Source organism: Balaenoptera borealis, assembly GCF_965194805.1.
Source record: "Balaenoptera borealis genome assembly, chromosome: 5".
Classification (NCBI taxonomy): domain Eukaryota; kingdom Metazoa; phylum Chordata; class Mammalia; order Artiodactyla; family Balaenopteridae; genus Balaenoptera; species Balaenoptera borealis.
In genome coordinates, this window is record NC_138862.1 from 111,153,768 (window position 1) to 111,169,192 (window position 15,425).

The 15,425-nt window shown below is 35.5% G+C and overlaps 1 protein-coding gene across 2 annotated transcripts in view; it reads right to left on the reverse strand.

Moving 5' to 3' along the window:
• Window positions 1-1,523: 1,523 nt before the first annotated feature.
• GMPS (guanine monophosphate synthase) overlaps window positions 1,524-15,425 on the reverse strand; it is an 89,891-nt gene continuing 75,989 nt past the window's right edge. The window contains exons 10-16 of one of the 2 annotated variants that reach the window (XM_082394366.1): window positions 14,293-14,398; window positions 12,799-12,914; window positions 10,273-10,398; window positions 6,994-7,109; window positions 3,789-3,919; window positions 2,701-2,873; window positions 1,524-1,646 (exon numbers count right to left, since the gene is read on the reverse strand). In XM_082394366.1, coding sequence (XP_082250492.1) covers window positions 1,545-1,646; window positions 2,701-2,873; window positions 3,789-3,919; window positions 6,994-7,109; window positions 10,273-10,398; window positions 12,799-12,914; window positions 14,293-14,398 — 870 coding nt within the window. In that variant the 3' untranslated portion in view covers window positions 1,524-1,544. Of the gene's footprint in view, window positions 1,647-2,700; window positions 2,874-3,788; window positions 3,920-4,714; window positions 6,325-6,892; window positions 7,110-10,272; window positions 10,399-12,798; window positions 12,915-14,292; window positions 14,399-15,425 lie in introns of those variants that run through there. The other variant, XR_014245278.1, reaches the window with a different exon arrangement.

A 15,425-nucleotide genomic window follows, 5' to 3' on the forward strand; every position in this document is an offset into this window, starting at 1 on the left:
AGTGCGGGGGACGCAGGTTCGAGCCCTAGTCTGGGAGGATCCCGTGTGCCGCGGAGCGGCTGGGCCCGTGGGCCACAGTTGCTGGGCCTGCGCGTCTGGAGCCTGTGCTCCGCAGGAGGAGAGACCGTGATGGTGAGAGGCCCGCGCACCGTGGTGAGGAGTGGCCCCCGCTTGCCGCGGCTGGGGAGGGCCCTCGCACGGAAGCGAGGACCCAGCAGAGCCATAAATAAATAAAAATTAAAAAAAAAAAATTTAAAAAAAAAAGAAAAAGATCTTGAAGATTAGGTAAGAGGCAGCAACCTGAGATGGAACTGGTATGAGAAAAACATGGTAACATTTTTAAAGAGTAATATCAGCTAAAATACTGAGAGAGAAACGGCTGCAGAATTCAAACCTAGTACTGTCTATTTTTATGAATGTTATAAAAGCATCTCTTAGAAACTGGTAGCAATGGCAAAGAGTCCTACACCAGTTCTTAAATCTTCTCTTACAGCTGGTAGAAAGGAGTACAAAGTTTGGCAATACTTCGCACGAGCCAAGACTGGTCACAATCTTCTGAGCAGTGCATAAAAAAATGTATCTATAGATTACATCTAAGAGTTCATTTTACAACTCTTTACTAGATTACTGCAGGCATGCATTTGTAAGCTGCGGGCATGCACGATGGTTTCTGTGATCTCAGAGCTGCTCCTCTGACCAAACAAGATTAAAATACTTGAACTTTATCTATGCTAGACCAAAGACAGTCTCTTCTGGGGAGAGAACAGAAACTTCCTCTACAAGGCTATGGGAGCGGCAATATAAGGCTGGGAGGATAAAGCTCCTTACCAATGAACAGGTTGACAGTATGCAACATGGAGCATGATTTGAAAACATTTTAAAGAGACTACTATGAGACTACTCATAGTTCCTTCCTCCCACGGCTGTGATGACATAAAATTCAAAGTACTTGAACAAATTCCTGGTGCTTTTCCATCTTAAGGTAGCTTACCATTTTATGGCCCCAGTGTCCTGCAAAAGTGGATGGAATAGCCCACCTAAACCTTTATCTGATATGTTGACCCCTTCCCGGAACCTTTGGAGGAATAAGGTTACTTTACGGGAAACGCAGATTCTCCATAAGGAATACATACTAAGTCACACTGGTAAATAATGGTGTTTCTAACATCTCTTAGAAACTGGCAAGGGGACAGAAGTCCATTACCAGCCCCCAAACTCACCCACTCCCATACATCTTCGATGAAAGAGACATCAATAGCAACAGTGAGTTTATACATAAAGAACAAGTGAGGCAGAGGTAAAGGCAAAAGCAGTGTCAGTCTGTCTGAGTGTAGGAAATGGTGCTTTGATTATACCCATACAAACTCTTCAGTCCCTTTTAGTTATCCCCAACTCAGCTCTTAAGCCGTAGATTTTTGCTGCAGAGAACTCAGATGTGATGTAGTTGCTCCAGTAACTCTTTTGACAGTACTGCATGTCAATACTGGGAATGGTTTCTAATCAATTTAATCTGCACACGGAACTTTAGTAGAACAAGAAGTTTATTACTCCCACTCAGTAGTTCCTGGGGGCTTTGATGTTAAGTCATACATAATTCGAGAAATACCAGGAATCTTCTTAATCTCAGTGACCATCTTTAACACCACCTGTTATAAAACAAAGATTATAAATAAAGAGCCAGGGTCCACTGTGTGTCTAACAGACTTAGAAGTCCTGCATTTGTAATTCGAAATTAAAACACAATCTATTTTTACTATTGTCCTCTATGTATATGGGATATATTTATGATTACTTTATGTAGTGACCCTCTATAGATTTAAGTGACAAATTCAGTACTACTCAAAGTGCAGTCTGCAAGTCATGTTTGCTACTGGTCCATAACAAGTGTTTAGAAGCATTTATAGCAATTTGACATTGCTGTGGCATCCAAGTATCTGATTTTACGGGTTTATGCCAATGCTTCACAAATTATCTGTGGCTTACAACGTCGAGCCCACCAAGGTGGCACATAATACAAGGTAATAATAATCACTGCTACATGTATAGACGAGGAAGGCCTTGTCACTTGACTGGCCAGAGACTTGGCAAATGTGAGCCTAAGGGAAAACAGACTCTAAGCCACATTCCGCAACCCAGCTATCTAGCTATATATAATCAGAGCCCTGTATTAGAGTCCCGGAACAGTGGTCCAACTAATAAAGTCTCACTTTGACTTTCATTTGCTATTATGCAAATAGCTCCTCTGGAACACTCTAGTGGAGGGATAATAAGAAAGGAAGATGGTGATCAAAACTGCAATTGGTAATAGAGCAATAAGAAATTCATGGGTGCCTGGCCATAATGCCATCAAATCTCGCCCTTATGTCTAATAAACTCTTCTTCACTCTTAGTGTTTTCTTCTCTACTTGGAGGATACTATTTACAAAGTAGAGGTTGGCAAGATTAGATAAAATGATAGATCAGAGTTGGTGATTCTCCACATAGTAATCAGACATCTGGAGTTTAATAAACTTAAGGCCTTTTTCTACTATAGTGTATTAAACAACCAATTAACGTGGAGATTAAAAAAATGAGAGCCTATTTTATGAACAGAAAACCAACCTCAGAAATACCAACATTGCCATAGCCTATTCCATTCACCATTGTTATAAAATGTATAAGGTATTAAAAATGTACATTAGGAAAAAAAGTAAAAATTACCTCTACAGGGATCTCATTGCCAGGGGTTGCAGGTATACCAGTCATGAAATCACTAGTAATAAAGGTTCGAATAACCACGGATCTCTGGCATGAAGGCTGCTTCTGAAGTGGGTCCCGATCAAAATGTAAAGGTGTCAAAATCACCGGCATCTGGCTGATTTTCCCAGCATACCCTAAAGAAAGGAAGTTAACATGTAGAACCAATCACCACACCATAGAAAAGCACTCTCTGCTCAATTAAATCCCCCCAGACAGATCTAAAATCGCACACATACACACACCACTTCTTAGGACTGTCATCATGTACTGTTTTTAGCTACTCTCATAGCACTGTAAGTAAACATAACCACAAATACAAATTACAGAATTTGATGACTGCAGTGATATGTTACAGTGATGTGATATACATATAAAGTCAATTCATTATTCATAGTAGTTATCTTCTATACTGCAGACACTGAATAAGGAAATACTGAACCACTAACCCTAGGGGAAATACAGAGTTAGGTTCCTGACCACTTTCATCAACTGATTAATACATATCCTTGCTTATGTGTGTTTCTGTTTAAAGACACCTTATGCAATATTTATTGTAGGTTCATTAACGTTGAGCTCACAGCCAATGGCACTATAACTCATGCCTGAATGAATCTTATCTAACAAACCTATTCTCTCAGTAAGGTACATCACAGCCTTCCTGTGCTTAGGAACCTACACAGCACCTCAGCACTATTTTAAACAGTGAAATCACCAACAGAAAGCACAAAAACGCAAAAAATATGTCATTAAATAGACCACAAAAAGGACACTTGTTTATAGAAAGAGCTGAAACAAGACGGCAGAGGATTGCCTTGTTCAACCTCAGCTGGGAACATATGAGCTGAGCAACTCAAATTTTTTGCCACTTTGTACATGTCCGCAAATGACCACAAAGGTGAATACATTTTATACAGATAAGGCAATGTCATAGAACTACCCAAAGAATTAAATAATAAAACTAAAAGCTGAGTCCTCCGACTAGAAATAATAATGCCATGCTTCCAAAATCTAGTTAGAGCATTCAGTGATGAACAAAATGGGCAGCTTACCAGACTCCCTGAGAATGTTATGGGCCTCAAAATCAGCTTGGCGTAAAGTACTGAGCACCCCTGTTGTCAAGAAAGTGGGAGTAACATCTGTAGGAGGTTCTTTAACTGGTGGGCCAAATATATAGACAACTCTAGAAGGGGGTAGTGAAAATTATAGAGAAAATACGTTTTAGTAAGAGAAGCAAAGCACATAAAATAACATTCTTTCCATTTGTTCTTAGGCCCCTCTCTTACCCACTTCAAATCCCCAAATGGGTAGGATAGGATATAAGATTATAGAAGGGTTTCTATTCTATGAACCTTCCTCAAAGTATATTTTCTGGAATACTAGTATCTCAGAATGTGCGAAGATGTAAGTGATTATCACAATCCTCTTTCCATTTAATGTACTGGATTGAAGTGTATCCCCAAAACTTCATGTCCATCTGGAATCTGTGGGTGAAAATAGGGTCCTTGTAAATGTAATCGAAAAAAGGTCATAATGGTGTTTGGGGGGATTAATCCAATGATTGCTGGGTGTTCTTCTAAGAAAAAGGAAATCTGGAAACACAGACACACGGAGAAAAGACAGCCATGTAAAGATGGAGAAAAGATTGGAGTTATACTGCCACACGCCAACGATTGCCAGCAAACAACAGAAACTACGAAGAGGCGAGGAAGGATTCTCCCCTCAGAGCCTTCTGAGAGAGCCATGGCCCTGCTGACACCACCCTTGATTTCAGACTTATAGCCTTCAATAGCCTCCAGAACTGTGAGATAATAGATTTCTGTTGTTTTAAGCCTTCCAGTTTGTGGAAATTTGTTATGGTAGCCCTAGGAAATTCCTGGGGAAACACTAAATTAAATAAATAGGTTTTATAACAAAACTTCAGAAACTATAATATGCTAATATGTGCTGGAAACTTCCAAGATGAGACTACAGTGAATTTCCCAAACTTATTTGACTGCCAACTCACTTTTTTTTTTTTTTTTTTTTTAATTTTGGAAAACACTGATCCCAAAGAAAGGTTAAGAATATCACCAAAGTTAAGACTTGGTTGAAAAGGAATGACTTACTACTGCTTCAAGTAAATGTCTGTTTGAAACTTATGAAGATATGCTGCAGATGTTAATAAAAGTAGGATTTGGAAGGTAGCTTGAGGAAATTAGGATCAAATAATTACAACAATTCAAGGGGAATCTTGCCACTGGTTTGGGGAATCTGTTCTACAACCTTCACCCAGAAAACAAGAGAGAAGGGGTAGAGATGAGTGCCACCTGGCTCTTTCCAATCCAACTCCAGCCAGCAGGCAACTGTCCCTTTTCCTAAGCCCTATCTGTCTTTAGCAGAGAAAATAAATCTCCCCTGCAACTACCATGGTGAAGTTTAATAATGCTTTTTCTTTCTTAATAGGTACTTAAAATAAAACATATGGAAGAAAAAAGCATCAGATCAAAACCACCACTACCACCAAATACTTCATTGCCTCCTTCCAAACATACTGTCACAAGAAGGGTTTTGTTCCATGCATAGAAAGTAAGCCACACTTCTTCTAAATAAAATAGTTCCTAGAGCTCATAAACAATCCTTAGAGGAAAAAAGCAACTATGTAAGAGAATGCCATGAACTTGCTCCTTTTTCTCTTATTTCGTTCAAACAAGAGCGATCATAGAATGTACTGGGATAGGCAGCCTTCCAGTAAAACTGGAACCGTCCCTCTCTATATAAAGATTCCATCATGCAATGAGGGGGGAAAGACTGGTAAAAATGGAAAGTTTTTTTTTTTTTTATTTAAATTCCAATTCCCAAAAAAAGACCCTGGCAAAGAAATCAAAAATTCACTAACACTCTTTAAGGGCTTGCTAGGTTCATATTTTAAAATCTAGTTTTTTGTTTATTGGTTGTTAGACTTTTTTTTTTTTCCTTTTTTGGGGAGGGAGGAAGGGTTAAGAATGGAGGGAGAGACAAATGGGGAAAAAAGAAAAGACAGGCAGAGAAACCAGACTATAAAAGGACTGAGATAAAGTTTAAACAAGGGTGAGTGCTCTTTGGCAAAAGAAAAGGACAGAGAGACAGATGAGACAAGAATGTTGTGAAATGAAAAACATATTAATTATATAGTAAAAGCCGTGGAGCCAAACTTAGTGAAAGGGAATTTTCTGTATGGCCTATGAAGTTTATTTAGGTATTAGCATGTTTCAGAAGATGAATTATGAACCATTATTTTAACCAAGACAATTATCTCCATTCAAAATAGGCAATTACAAATTTACCATTATTTATTAATAATTCATCCTTTCAGTGTGTTAAAGGTGCTTCTGTATTTGGGGGCCTTCGGTTCATCTATGCAAGCCTTTTAAAGGACATGTTTCCATCAGTAAAAATGTGATTTCCCTTTGACTTCTTGTCTTGAAGGCCATACCAGCCTACAAATACTAGCCACACCAGTATAGAAATATACATACCCTGCTAAGTAAACACCAACAAGTAGGTTTATAATTTCTGTAGCTAATTTGAGTAAACAATCTCAAGAAATTCTTTTTGCTTGTTAACTGCCTAAAACCCACGAAGAAAATAGAAAAGAGTGAAACACTGTAAAATAAGAACATTTAATTAGCAATCTGGTACTAAATGAGTAAGACTTTTGAACATATAACAGACAATGCTCAGTATTACACAAAGATTATATCAATAAAGCAGTTATTGATATATCCGACATAAGAAATTAATGTGTAAATTAAAGGAAAACTGGATCTGAAAAACTAAATTCAAATTTTTTTATACATTTAACGCTGTTACTTTGATGATATCTGGCATATGTCTCTTTCTTTTGATTTACTCTGGAATTATTATTAAATTGACTAAGTCCCTAACGGTAATTCTATAACCTGTACAATTTTTTCAATCCTTCTGTAATAAAACATCTAATCATAAAACAAGTAGTGTAAATTGCTAATTGGGAAGACATGTTTTTAAAGCTGTCTTTAGTGTTTCATACTACAATTAAAAACCTTCCTATTTCTCAAGCAAAAAATTTTTTAATAAGCAGATGATTGCACTGTGATGAAGGAACAAAGTACAAGGTATTATTAAATATCTGCTGGACTATGACCTAAGCACATACCTGTATCTACACTTGAGCCACTGGTCTTTCAACATGGGAAGACCTTAAAAAAAACACATCCTTCCATTACACCTCACCCCTCCACCACCTGCAGAACACACCTGTTAATGTTGTGACACATGCGAGGTATAAGTCTAGCCAGGAAAATAAGAGATTCCCAGTCAGGCTCATCCTTACTGGAGATTCCACACACATAACTATAAGAACGACAGTCACCCTGAAAATAAAAATACAATTGATAATTTTAATGATTTTACAGAATTCGAAAGATGGACTGGAAAATATTTCATGCATGATGACACCATTAATAGCAATTTTTTAAACAAAAATATGCTTGACTATAAGTATATATGGATAGTTTGCTAATGATATAAACAAATCCTAAATTAAAATCCCCTATTTAACATTTTTTGTATTATTTATTTATTTATTATTTTTGGCTGCGTCGGGTCTTAGTTGGGGCATGCAGGATCTTTCACTGCGGCGCGTGGGCTCTTCATTGTGGTGTGCGGGTTTTGTCTTCTCTAGTTGTGGCACGCAGGTTCCAGGGCCCGTGAGCTCTGTAGCTGTGGTGTACGGGTTCCAGAGCGCGTGGGCTCTGTAGTTTGTGGCACGCAGGCTCTCTAGTTGGGTGCACAAGCTCAGCAGTGTGGGCTTAGTTGTCCCGCATCATGTGGGATCTTAGTTCCCTGACCAGGGATCGAACCCGTGTCCCCTACACTGGAAGGCGGACTCCTTACCACTGGACCACCAGGGAAGTCCCTAACATCCCCTGTTAAATTCTACCTAAATCAGCTCAGACATTAAAAAGAAGTGTCACGGTAATTTCAATAATTTATTCAACATACACCAGAGATTCACTGGGATTTCATTCATACCTGCCTAACTACAGATAGCCAGCACACTTAATTTGGCAGACAAGATCTGCCAAATCCTTTAGATGGATAAAGGATTCTCAAGTCAGATATAAAAATAATTTATTCCTTTAAAATAAGAAAGTTAATTTTAAAATAAGTGAATAAAATTGATAATATTGATTTCCTTTTCCTCTGTCCTGTTTAATCCAAGTAATTGGCTTAAAAAAAAATTAAACTGAAAAGCAACTTAAAAGTAAGATTCATTAGATAACTACCTAATACACAGTAAACTTAAGAATTCAGACTATTTGAATGCTAATATAGCATCTATCAAAGTTTAAAATGTACATGCTCTTTAATCCAGGAAATATTACTGAAATACATAAATAACTGCTTGAAAAAATAAGATATTACTTGTTGAAATGCCTATAATAGTGACAAAGTGAAAATGGTTTAAATATCCATTGGTAGGGGAATGATTAAATAAATTATGGTATAATCATACATGGAATATAAGGCAGCAGTTAAGAATAAGAATCTACTTGCAATGGCAAGAAAAGAAGTTCATGATGTTCAGTTAAAAGAAAAAGGTGATGAACAATGTGTCAATAATTTCCTTTCATTTTCTTTCTAAATGGTTCTGGAAGGAACATTTAACTGGAGAGCAGAAATGGGAGAATTACTTTTAAAATGTACTCTACATTTTTTTTTTTTTTACAAATGCAGTTTATTTTGGTTTTTAGAAAATAAACTTCATTGCTATACTAACCATGAATTATGATTTTTATCTGGACTTCTAAGAGTCTCAGCTTCAAAGGCCTAAGAGACTAGATAAAGTTAGATAACCAACAACAAAAGAAACTTCTATTTTGATGGGAAAAATAGTGGAGCCTGAATAAGCTTCATTTTTTTTTAATTGAAGTGTAGTTATTACAATGTTGTGTTAGTTTCAAGTGTACAGCAAAGTGATTCAGTTATACATACATACATATATATACTCTTTTTCAGATTCTTTTCCATTACAGGTTATAGTTCCCTGTACTATACAGTTGTTTACCTATTTCATATATAGTAGTGTATATATATGTTAATCATATTTTTTAAAAAAGAAATCACTCATCCAACAAATTATATTTATTTATTTATCCATAGCATTATCTATGAACTTATCAAAAAAGGGGAATGGGGAACTAGTTCATCTCCCTGCCTAGCAGGAGTTAGCATACAGAGCTGGAAGTTTTCTATAATAGATCTACTTAGGACTGGAAAAAAAAAACCAAAAACAAACCACTTGTCTGCTCTTCTATTTTTACATAGTAGGGTAATAGCTGCCTGAAATATCATATGATGAGTTTCAAAATGAATCTGTATATGATAAATGAGATAATCCATACACCATTGAAAGAAAATTATTCCTACAATTCCAGGAATGGTTATTTCAACATGATTTAAAAACAATATAAGTAGCTTTCACATAGGGCCTTTAAAAAGAGGGAGAAGAGGGGAAATAGCTGGCCCTATCATTTCCATGAACTAAAATATTTTAGTTTAATTTTAAAGTTAACGATGAATTTTTATTGTCTTATTTACAAACAGAGCTACATGAATTCAGGAGAAAGAGGAATTTAAAAGGATGGCTCAGATTCACATATTTATGGAAAAGAGTATATATTAAGTTTTAGAGGAACAATCTCTAAAACGTATTTAATTTCTTCCCACGCATAATTCTACTATAAGAGAACGTTATAAACACATTAACCCACTTAACTGGCACTCGCACCATTTTGAGTTGAATTATTGACACCTTTTCTAGTTTTCATTTAACTTCAAATTCTAAATCACGGAAAAGAAACCTTCCTCTTCCCTAGATTCCCAAGCTTTTTTCCCCCAGAAACTCACCTGATGATCATATAAATAAAGAACTTAATATAATCTATTTATGAATAGCATTTCAAAAATGAGAACTATATTACAGTCACATGCTTTTACAATTGGAAAGACAGAACGTACTGAAAATGTTAGTTGTACATTATCACAGCTAAGAGAGAGAGAGGGAGAGACGGGACATGTTGAAGAGGCAGAGGACACTGGTTTAAGGAATACACAAGCCGAGAACAATGCCTAAATGGTGTAACATGTACATCTGGGGGCCTTCTTGCAGTTAGAGACTTCTAAAGCCACAGAATATTTCATATCAAGAAGGATAAATGAGGACATGACCTCTCAGTACCTGTTCTTCAAGGCAGAAGCAAGCAAGCCAATCCTATAGCAAATCATTCTTTGAATTTTTTTTACTTTCGTTACAGATGACAGGTGTTTCAAATCTACAAAATCTCAGCCTGAATATTTAGTTCCTATTACCTTATTCACTTCATAAACATTCTATAAAATATTGCCTTTTTACATTTTTAAACTTGGTGTATATACTTTCATATTTCATTTTCTTAAGACATTCCTATTTCAATATTAGCAAAAAGAGCAGCAGAAAGTTATGTCACAGGTCAATGAAGTCACACAACTCACCTGCACACCCACAGTTTTAATTGGTAGCAGAAAGGCATTCAGTGAATGCAGACTTGTAATTTGCATCAGCTTCTCCTGATCCTCTTCTGTTGTGCAGGCTTTGACTCTCTGTAATAGTGTATGTGGCTAGGAAAACCAAAGACACACTTCTCAGGGTTTCAAGAAATACAGTATTCACTCTTTTGGTACATATTACTATCTTATGTATCTACACTTTCTGGTTTATAGCAATAGATTCTATTTGGTATTTCTCTCTGACTTGTGTGGGCTATGCAGTGTGTCAGAATTTCATTTCTGAGGGCCAGGGCTATGAAAAGTTAAATATCAGGACAAGAAACACAGATTAGATTTACATACATGGAGGCTTTAATCCTCTGTCAACAGCAAGAGACACCTCACGTGAGTCGAACCTTCTCCTTATCTCTAAGGAAACTTTTTGCCATAAAGTCAACTTTGTCTGAAATTAATATATCTCTACCTACTTCCTTTTTTTTGGTTTATTTGCCTGGTATATGTTTTTCTGTTCTTTTACCTTCCCAGTTCCTATCTCTACGTAAACAGACTATAGTTAGATTTTATTCCTCAATCTAGTTTGACAATTATGTCCTAACTAAAGATGTTAATCCTTTTAATTGTGGGTTAATAATATGGTTGAATTCCATCCTACCATTTAATTCAGTAGTTTCTATTTGCCCCACTTTTTATATTTCTTTCTCCTTTTTTATATTCCTCTGAACTGATGATTTCTCCCAGCTCATTTATTTCCCCTTTACTAGTTGTGAAGTTAAACCCTCTATTTTTATTCTTTATCATTTCCCCTTAAGTGGGGATATTTAACAAAAGAGAATCATCTCTGCCCATCTGGCAAAAAATACAAAGATCTTTGAATGCTTCAACTCCAATTGATCCCTGTGTGGCTTATATGCTATTTTAGCTATATAATCTTATACTATTTTTTTAAAATAAACACCAAAATTTAGATCAGTTTATATAGTCCATGTCTGTTTAATTTTATCCATTTACCATTTTATTTGCTTACCAGTCCCTGTATCTCAGACCTTTCAACTGGTATCCTTTTGCTTCTCCTCAAGTCATTTCTTTAAAACAGTGGTTCTCAACCTTAGCTATACACTCAAATTTCTTAGTATGCTCAGGTCCCATCCCACATCAATTAAATAAATTCTAGGGAGAAGGGGCCCAAGCATAGAATAGTTCAAAAGCTCCCCCTGTTGAATCTAATACACAGCCAGGGTTGAGAACCACTGCCTTTACAGTTCCTTAAGTAACAGACTGTTGGTAGTAAATTCTGTTTATGTGAAAATGTCTTTATTTTGCCCTAGTTCTTTGAGACAGTTTATCTGTTCACTATTGTTCACAATTATTTTCTCTTGGTACTTTGAATTCTTCCTGCTTTTACTACTGCTTCCAGGAATAGCCTTTCCTTTACGCAGCAATCAATCATTTCTTTGCAGCCACTTTGTCTTTGGCAGTCTGTAGTTTCCATAGTTATGCCTATTAGGTGTCAAATTCTTCTCCTTTATCCTGATTGGGATGTTTTATGCTTCCTGAATCTGAGGCATGGTGTCTTTCACCAGTGTGGAGAAATTTCAATACTTTTGTCTATCATCTCCTTCTGGATATACATTAAAGTTGACATTCTCATTCTACATTAACCTCTTCGAACCATATTTTGTCTTTGATGGTTTGTTCCAATTTCTGGACAATTTAACATCGATCTTCACTAATTCTCTCTTTAGCTCTTTTTTAGTTATTTTCATTTCTAGAACTTAATATTTTTTCAAAGCTCCCCAGTCACTTTTTATAGTATCTTATATACCTTATTCTTATTAACAATTGTGTCTTTTAATTCTCGGTACTTTTAAATGTTGCCTATATGCTAATTCCAGTATCTGAAGTGCTTGAGGGTCTTCTACTAGTTGTTTCCAGTAGCTCTCATTCATGGTGCCTTACTTTTATATCTATTTTATAGTTTTTTATTATAAGCTCATATTTGTTGAAACTCTATTTATGGGAATTCTTTGAGGCCTGGTTGAAGAGACTCCAAAGAGAATTTATATTGCTTCTTGTCTGACACCTGGAAGCACTGCCAACCAAAGCCCACTTTAACAAAGATTATAAATTTAGGCACCAAATATACAGAAGAACTGGAGACTTTTCCATCATCCTCAATTTGGAACTAAAATGATCTCCCTTGCCTTTCTGCAATAAATGTGAAAGGGTATTTTAAAATACTTTGTATCTAGTACTTTCAGGGATTCAAAGTATCCAATCTGTTAAAATATATGGAATGGCTGAAAAGAGAAGTCTGCATTTAAGAGTGTCTGTAGAATACTTTCTTCATAGTCATTTCCAAAGGTTAAATTACCCTGAATTTTCAAATGATGAAACCCTAATCAATTTTATTGTAATTACTGGAGTACAGCAAGAATCCATTCAATTCCTTGCACCAATTAGCTGTGTCTGTTTAAAGCTCCTATAATAAACAAATTCAACACAAATTATTACCTTTTTAACGCTTGCAGAAAAATCAGCTACTATTTTCAAAATATTGTTGGTTTCAGGAAAATCCTTACAGATATAAGGTTCCTCAGCACATATTACTCTGATTGCCAGGCCTGGACCTAAAGAGAAGAGTAACAATGGTATTTAATATAAATGTTATGTTTAATATAAAATTTTAAATAAAAAAAGGTCACTATTCCCAAAATATAAAACACCCCTGCCATTGTTTTTTTAACCAGTTTTATTGAAATATAATTGACATATAAACTTTAGGTTTTTTAAAGTGTTTAATATGAAATGCAGCTATTAGTTTCCCATCCAACTCATCATTTTTAGAATGCTTCAGTTCTGTTCACATCAATGATATCCACCTCTTATTTTAATAGTCCCTGTATTAAGAATCTCAAAATTCTCCAATAAATATTTTAAATTCACAATATACATGCCAATCTATCTAAAATTACTTTCATACACAATCCTTTGCCAACACACGTTAGGACTGAACGTCTTAAATTACTATAGTTGAAGTTAGTAATATAAACAAGTGCTCATCTCCATATGGGCTATACCTTTGTAACACTGTTTATGGAGGCAATACGGTAGTTAAGAGTAACAAACTCTGAGGAGAGCGTATTGGGGCTAGAATCCTGGTTCCAAACCCAACCTGCATAACTTCTGGCAAACTAGCCTCTGTCCCAAAATTCTCTCAGCTGGACAACAGGATCATAATACTTTCTATTGTGAGGATTAAATAAGACATCATGTGTAAAATACTGTATTTAGCAGAATGCCTAGCTCATACTAGTACTCAAGAAATGTTAACTATTACTATGCTTTTTCGTTTAATTAGACCATTCCCTCAACTCATCACCCAATGACTATTGTAGAGACTTAGAAACTGAGGTATAAGATTTGCCAAGCTCAAGAACTCATAACAAAAACAGGTTACGACTCACAGTCCTAACTTTAACAAATACCACCTCTAATTAATTTTATTTTATGACAGCAAATGACTATTTAAAAACTGAATATTTTCCTTTGGTCATGAATTAAATACATACAGCACTGTGCAAAGAAATGGTTCAACCATTCAGACAAGTCAGGGGATAAGGATTTCAGAGAACCGAGTTTTAACCCTGTGGAACACATCACGGTATAGTAGAAAGAACATAAAAACCCAAGTTCTAACACTAAGAATTGTGTGGCAATGTTATTAAAATATCTCTTGGCTTTCTCATCCGATGGCAACATTACATGACAATCTATTTACACAAGGATAATGTAATATTTAAATATATATACAATAAAAAATGAGTATTTAATAAAATGAAATATATACAGTAGGCACTAAAAAGAATATTTATTCCCTATCCATCCTTTCCTTTCTTTAAAGTTACATATTCCCTAAGATGATAAATTACTTCAAAAGCTGTCTGAATTGATTTTTGTTCAACATGAAGGCATAGTAACAAGTCAAACAGAATTCTGTTCTTTTACCTGGGAATGGATGCCTGGAAACTAACTCTTCTGGAAGTCCAAGTTCTCTGCCTAAGAGTCTTACTTCATCTTTGTGAAAATCTTTCAAAGGTTCTATGACTTTTCCCTACAGGGAAGAAAAAGGCCTATTAATACAGATCAGTAACCAAAATGACATGGAAAGCAAAGAGTAACAAATTATTGGCTTTTCCTGTTGTCTTTTACCTTTAAAAATCATTTTTTTAAAACTTCATCTTTTAAAGTATTTCTTTCTATGTGCTTATAAGGAATTAGATATTTTAGTGATCTTCATAGTTCTCTTTGAAACACATTTTAAACGTAAACCTCTTAAATAGAAATAAATCAGAACGTACCTACCCACCTATCTCTGATCTAGTTCTCACTGTAATACAAGGAAATCAGAAAATATACTAGTGTTTAACAATTAAAACTCTCCAAATGATACCATCAAAAAAGTGAAAAGACAACCTACAGAAGGCAAATCATATATCTAATAAAGGGCTGTAACAAGACTATATAAAGAACACATACAATTCAATAATAAAAAGATAAATAAGCCAAGTTAAAAATGGGCAAAAGATCCGAATAGATATTTCTCCAAAGGCGACATATAAGTAGCCAATAAGCTCATAAAAGATGATTGACATTGTTAGCTATTAGGGAAATGCAAATCAGAACCACAATGAGATACCTACCACTTCTCACCCACTAGGATGCCTAAAATAATAAAAAAGTACAGGTAATTCACACTCATTAGGATGGCTAATTAAAAAAAAAACAAAAACAAAAACCCAGAAAAGAACAAGTGTTCGGCAAGGTATGGAGAAATTGGAAGCTCTGTGCACTGTTGGTGGGACTGTAATATAGTATAACTGCTAAGGAAACATTAAGGAAGTCCCTCAAAAAATTAAAAATAAAACTACCATAAGATTCAGAAATCCCACTTCCTGGTACATATCCAAAAGAATTGAAAGCAGGGGCTCCAAGAGGTATCTGTAAACCCATGTTCATAGCAGCACAATTCACGACAACAAGAAAGTGGAAGCAATCCAAATGTCCATCGGTGGATAAATAAATTAACTATATATATATACACACACACACACACATATATATAGATATATATATATACA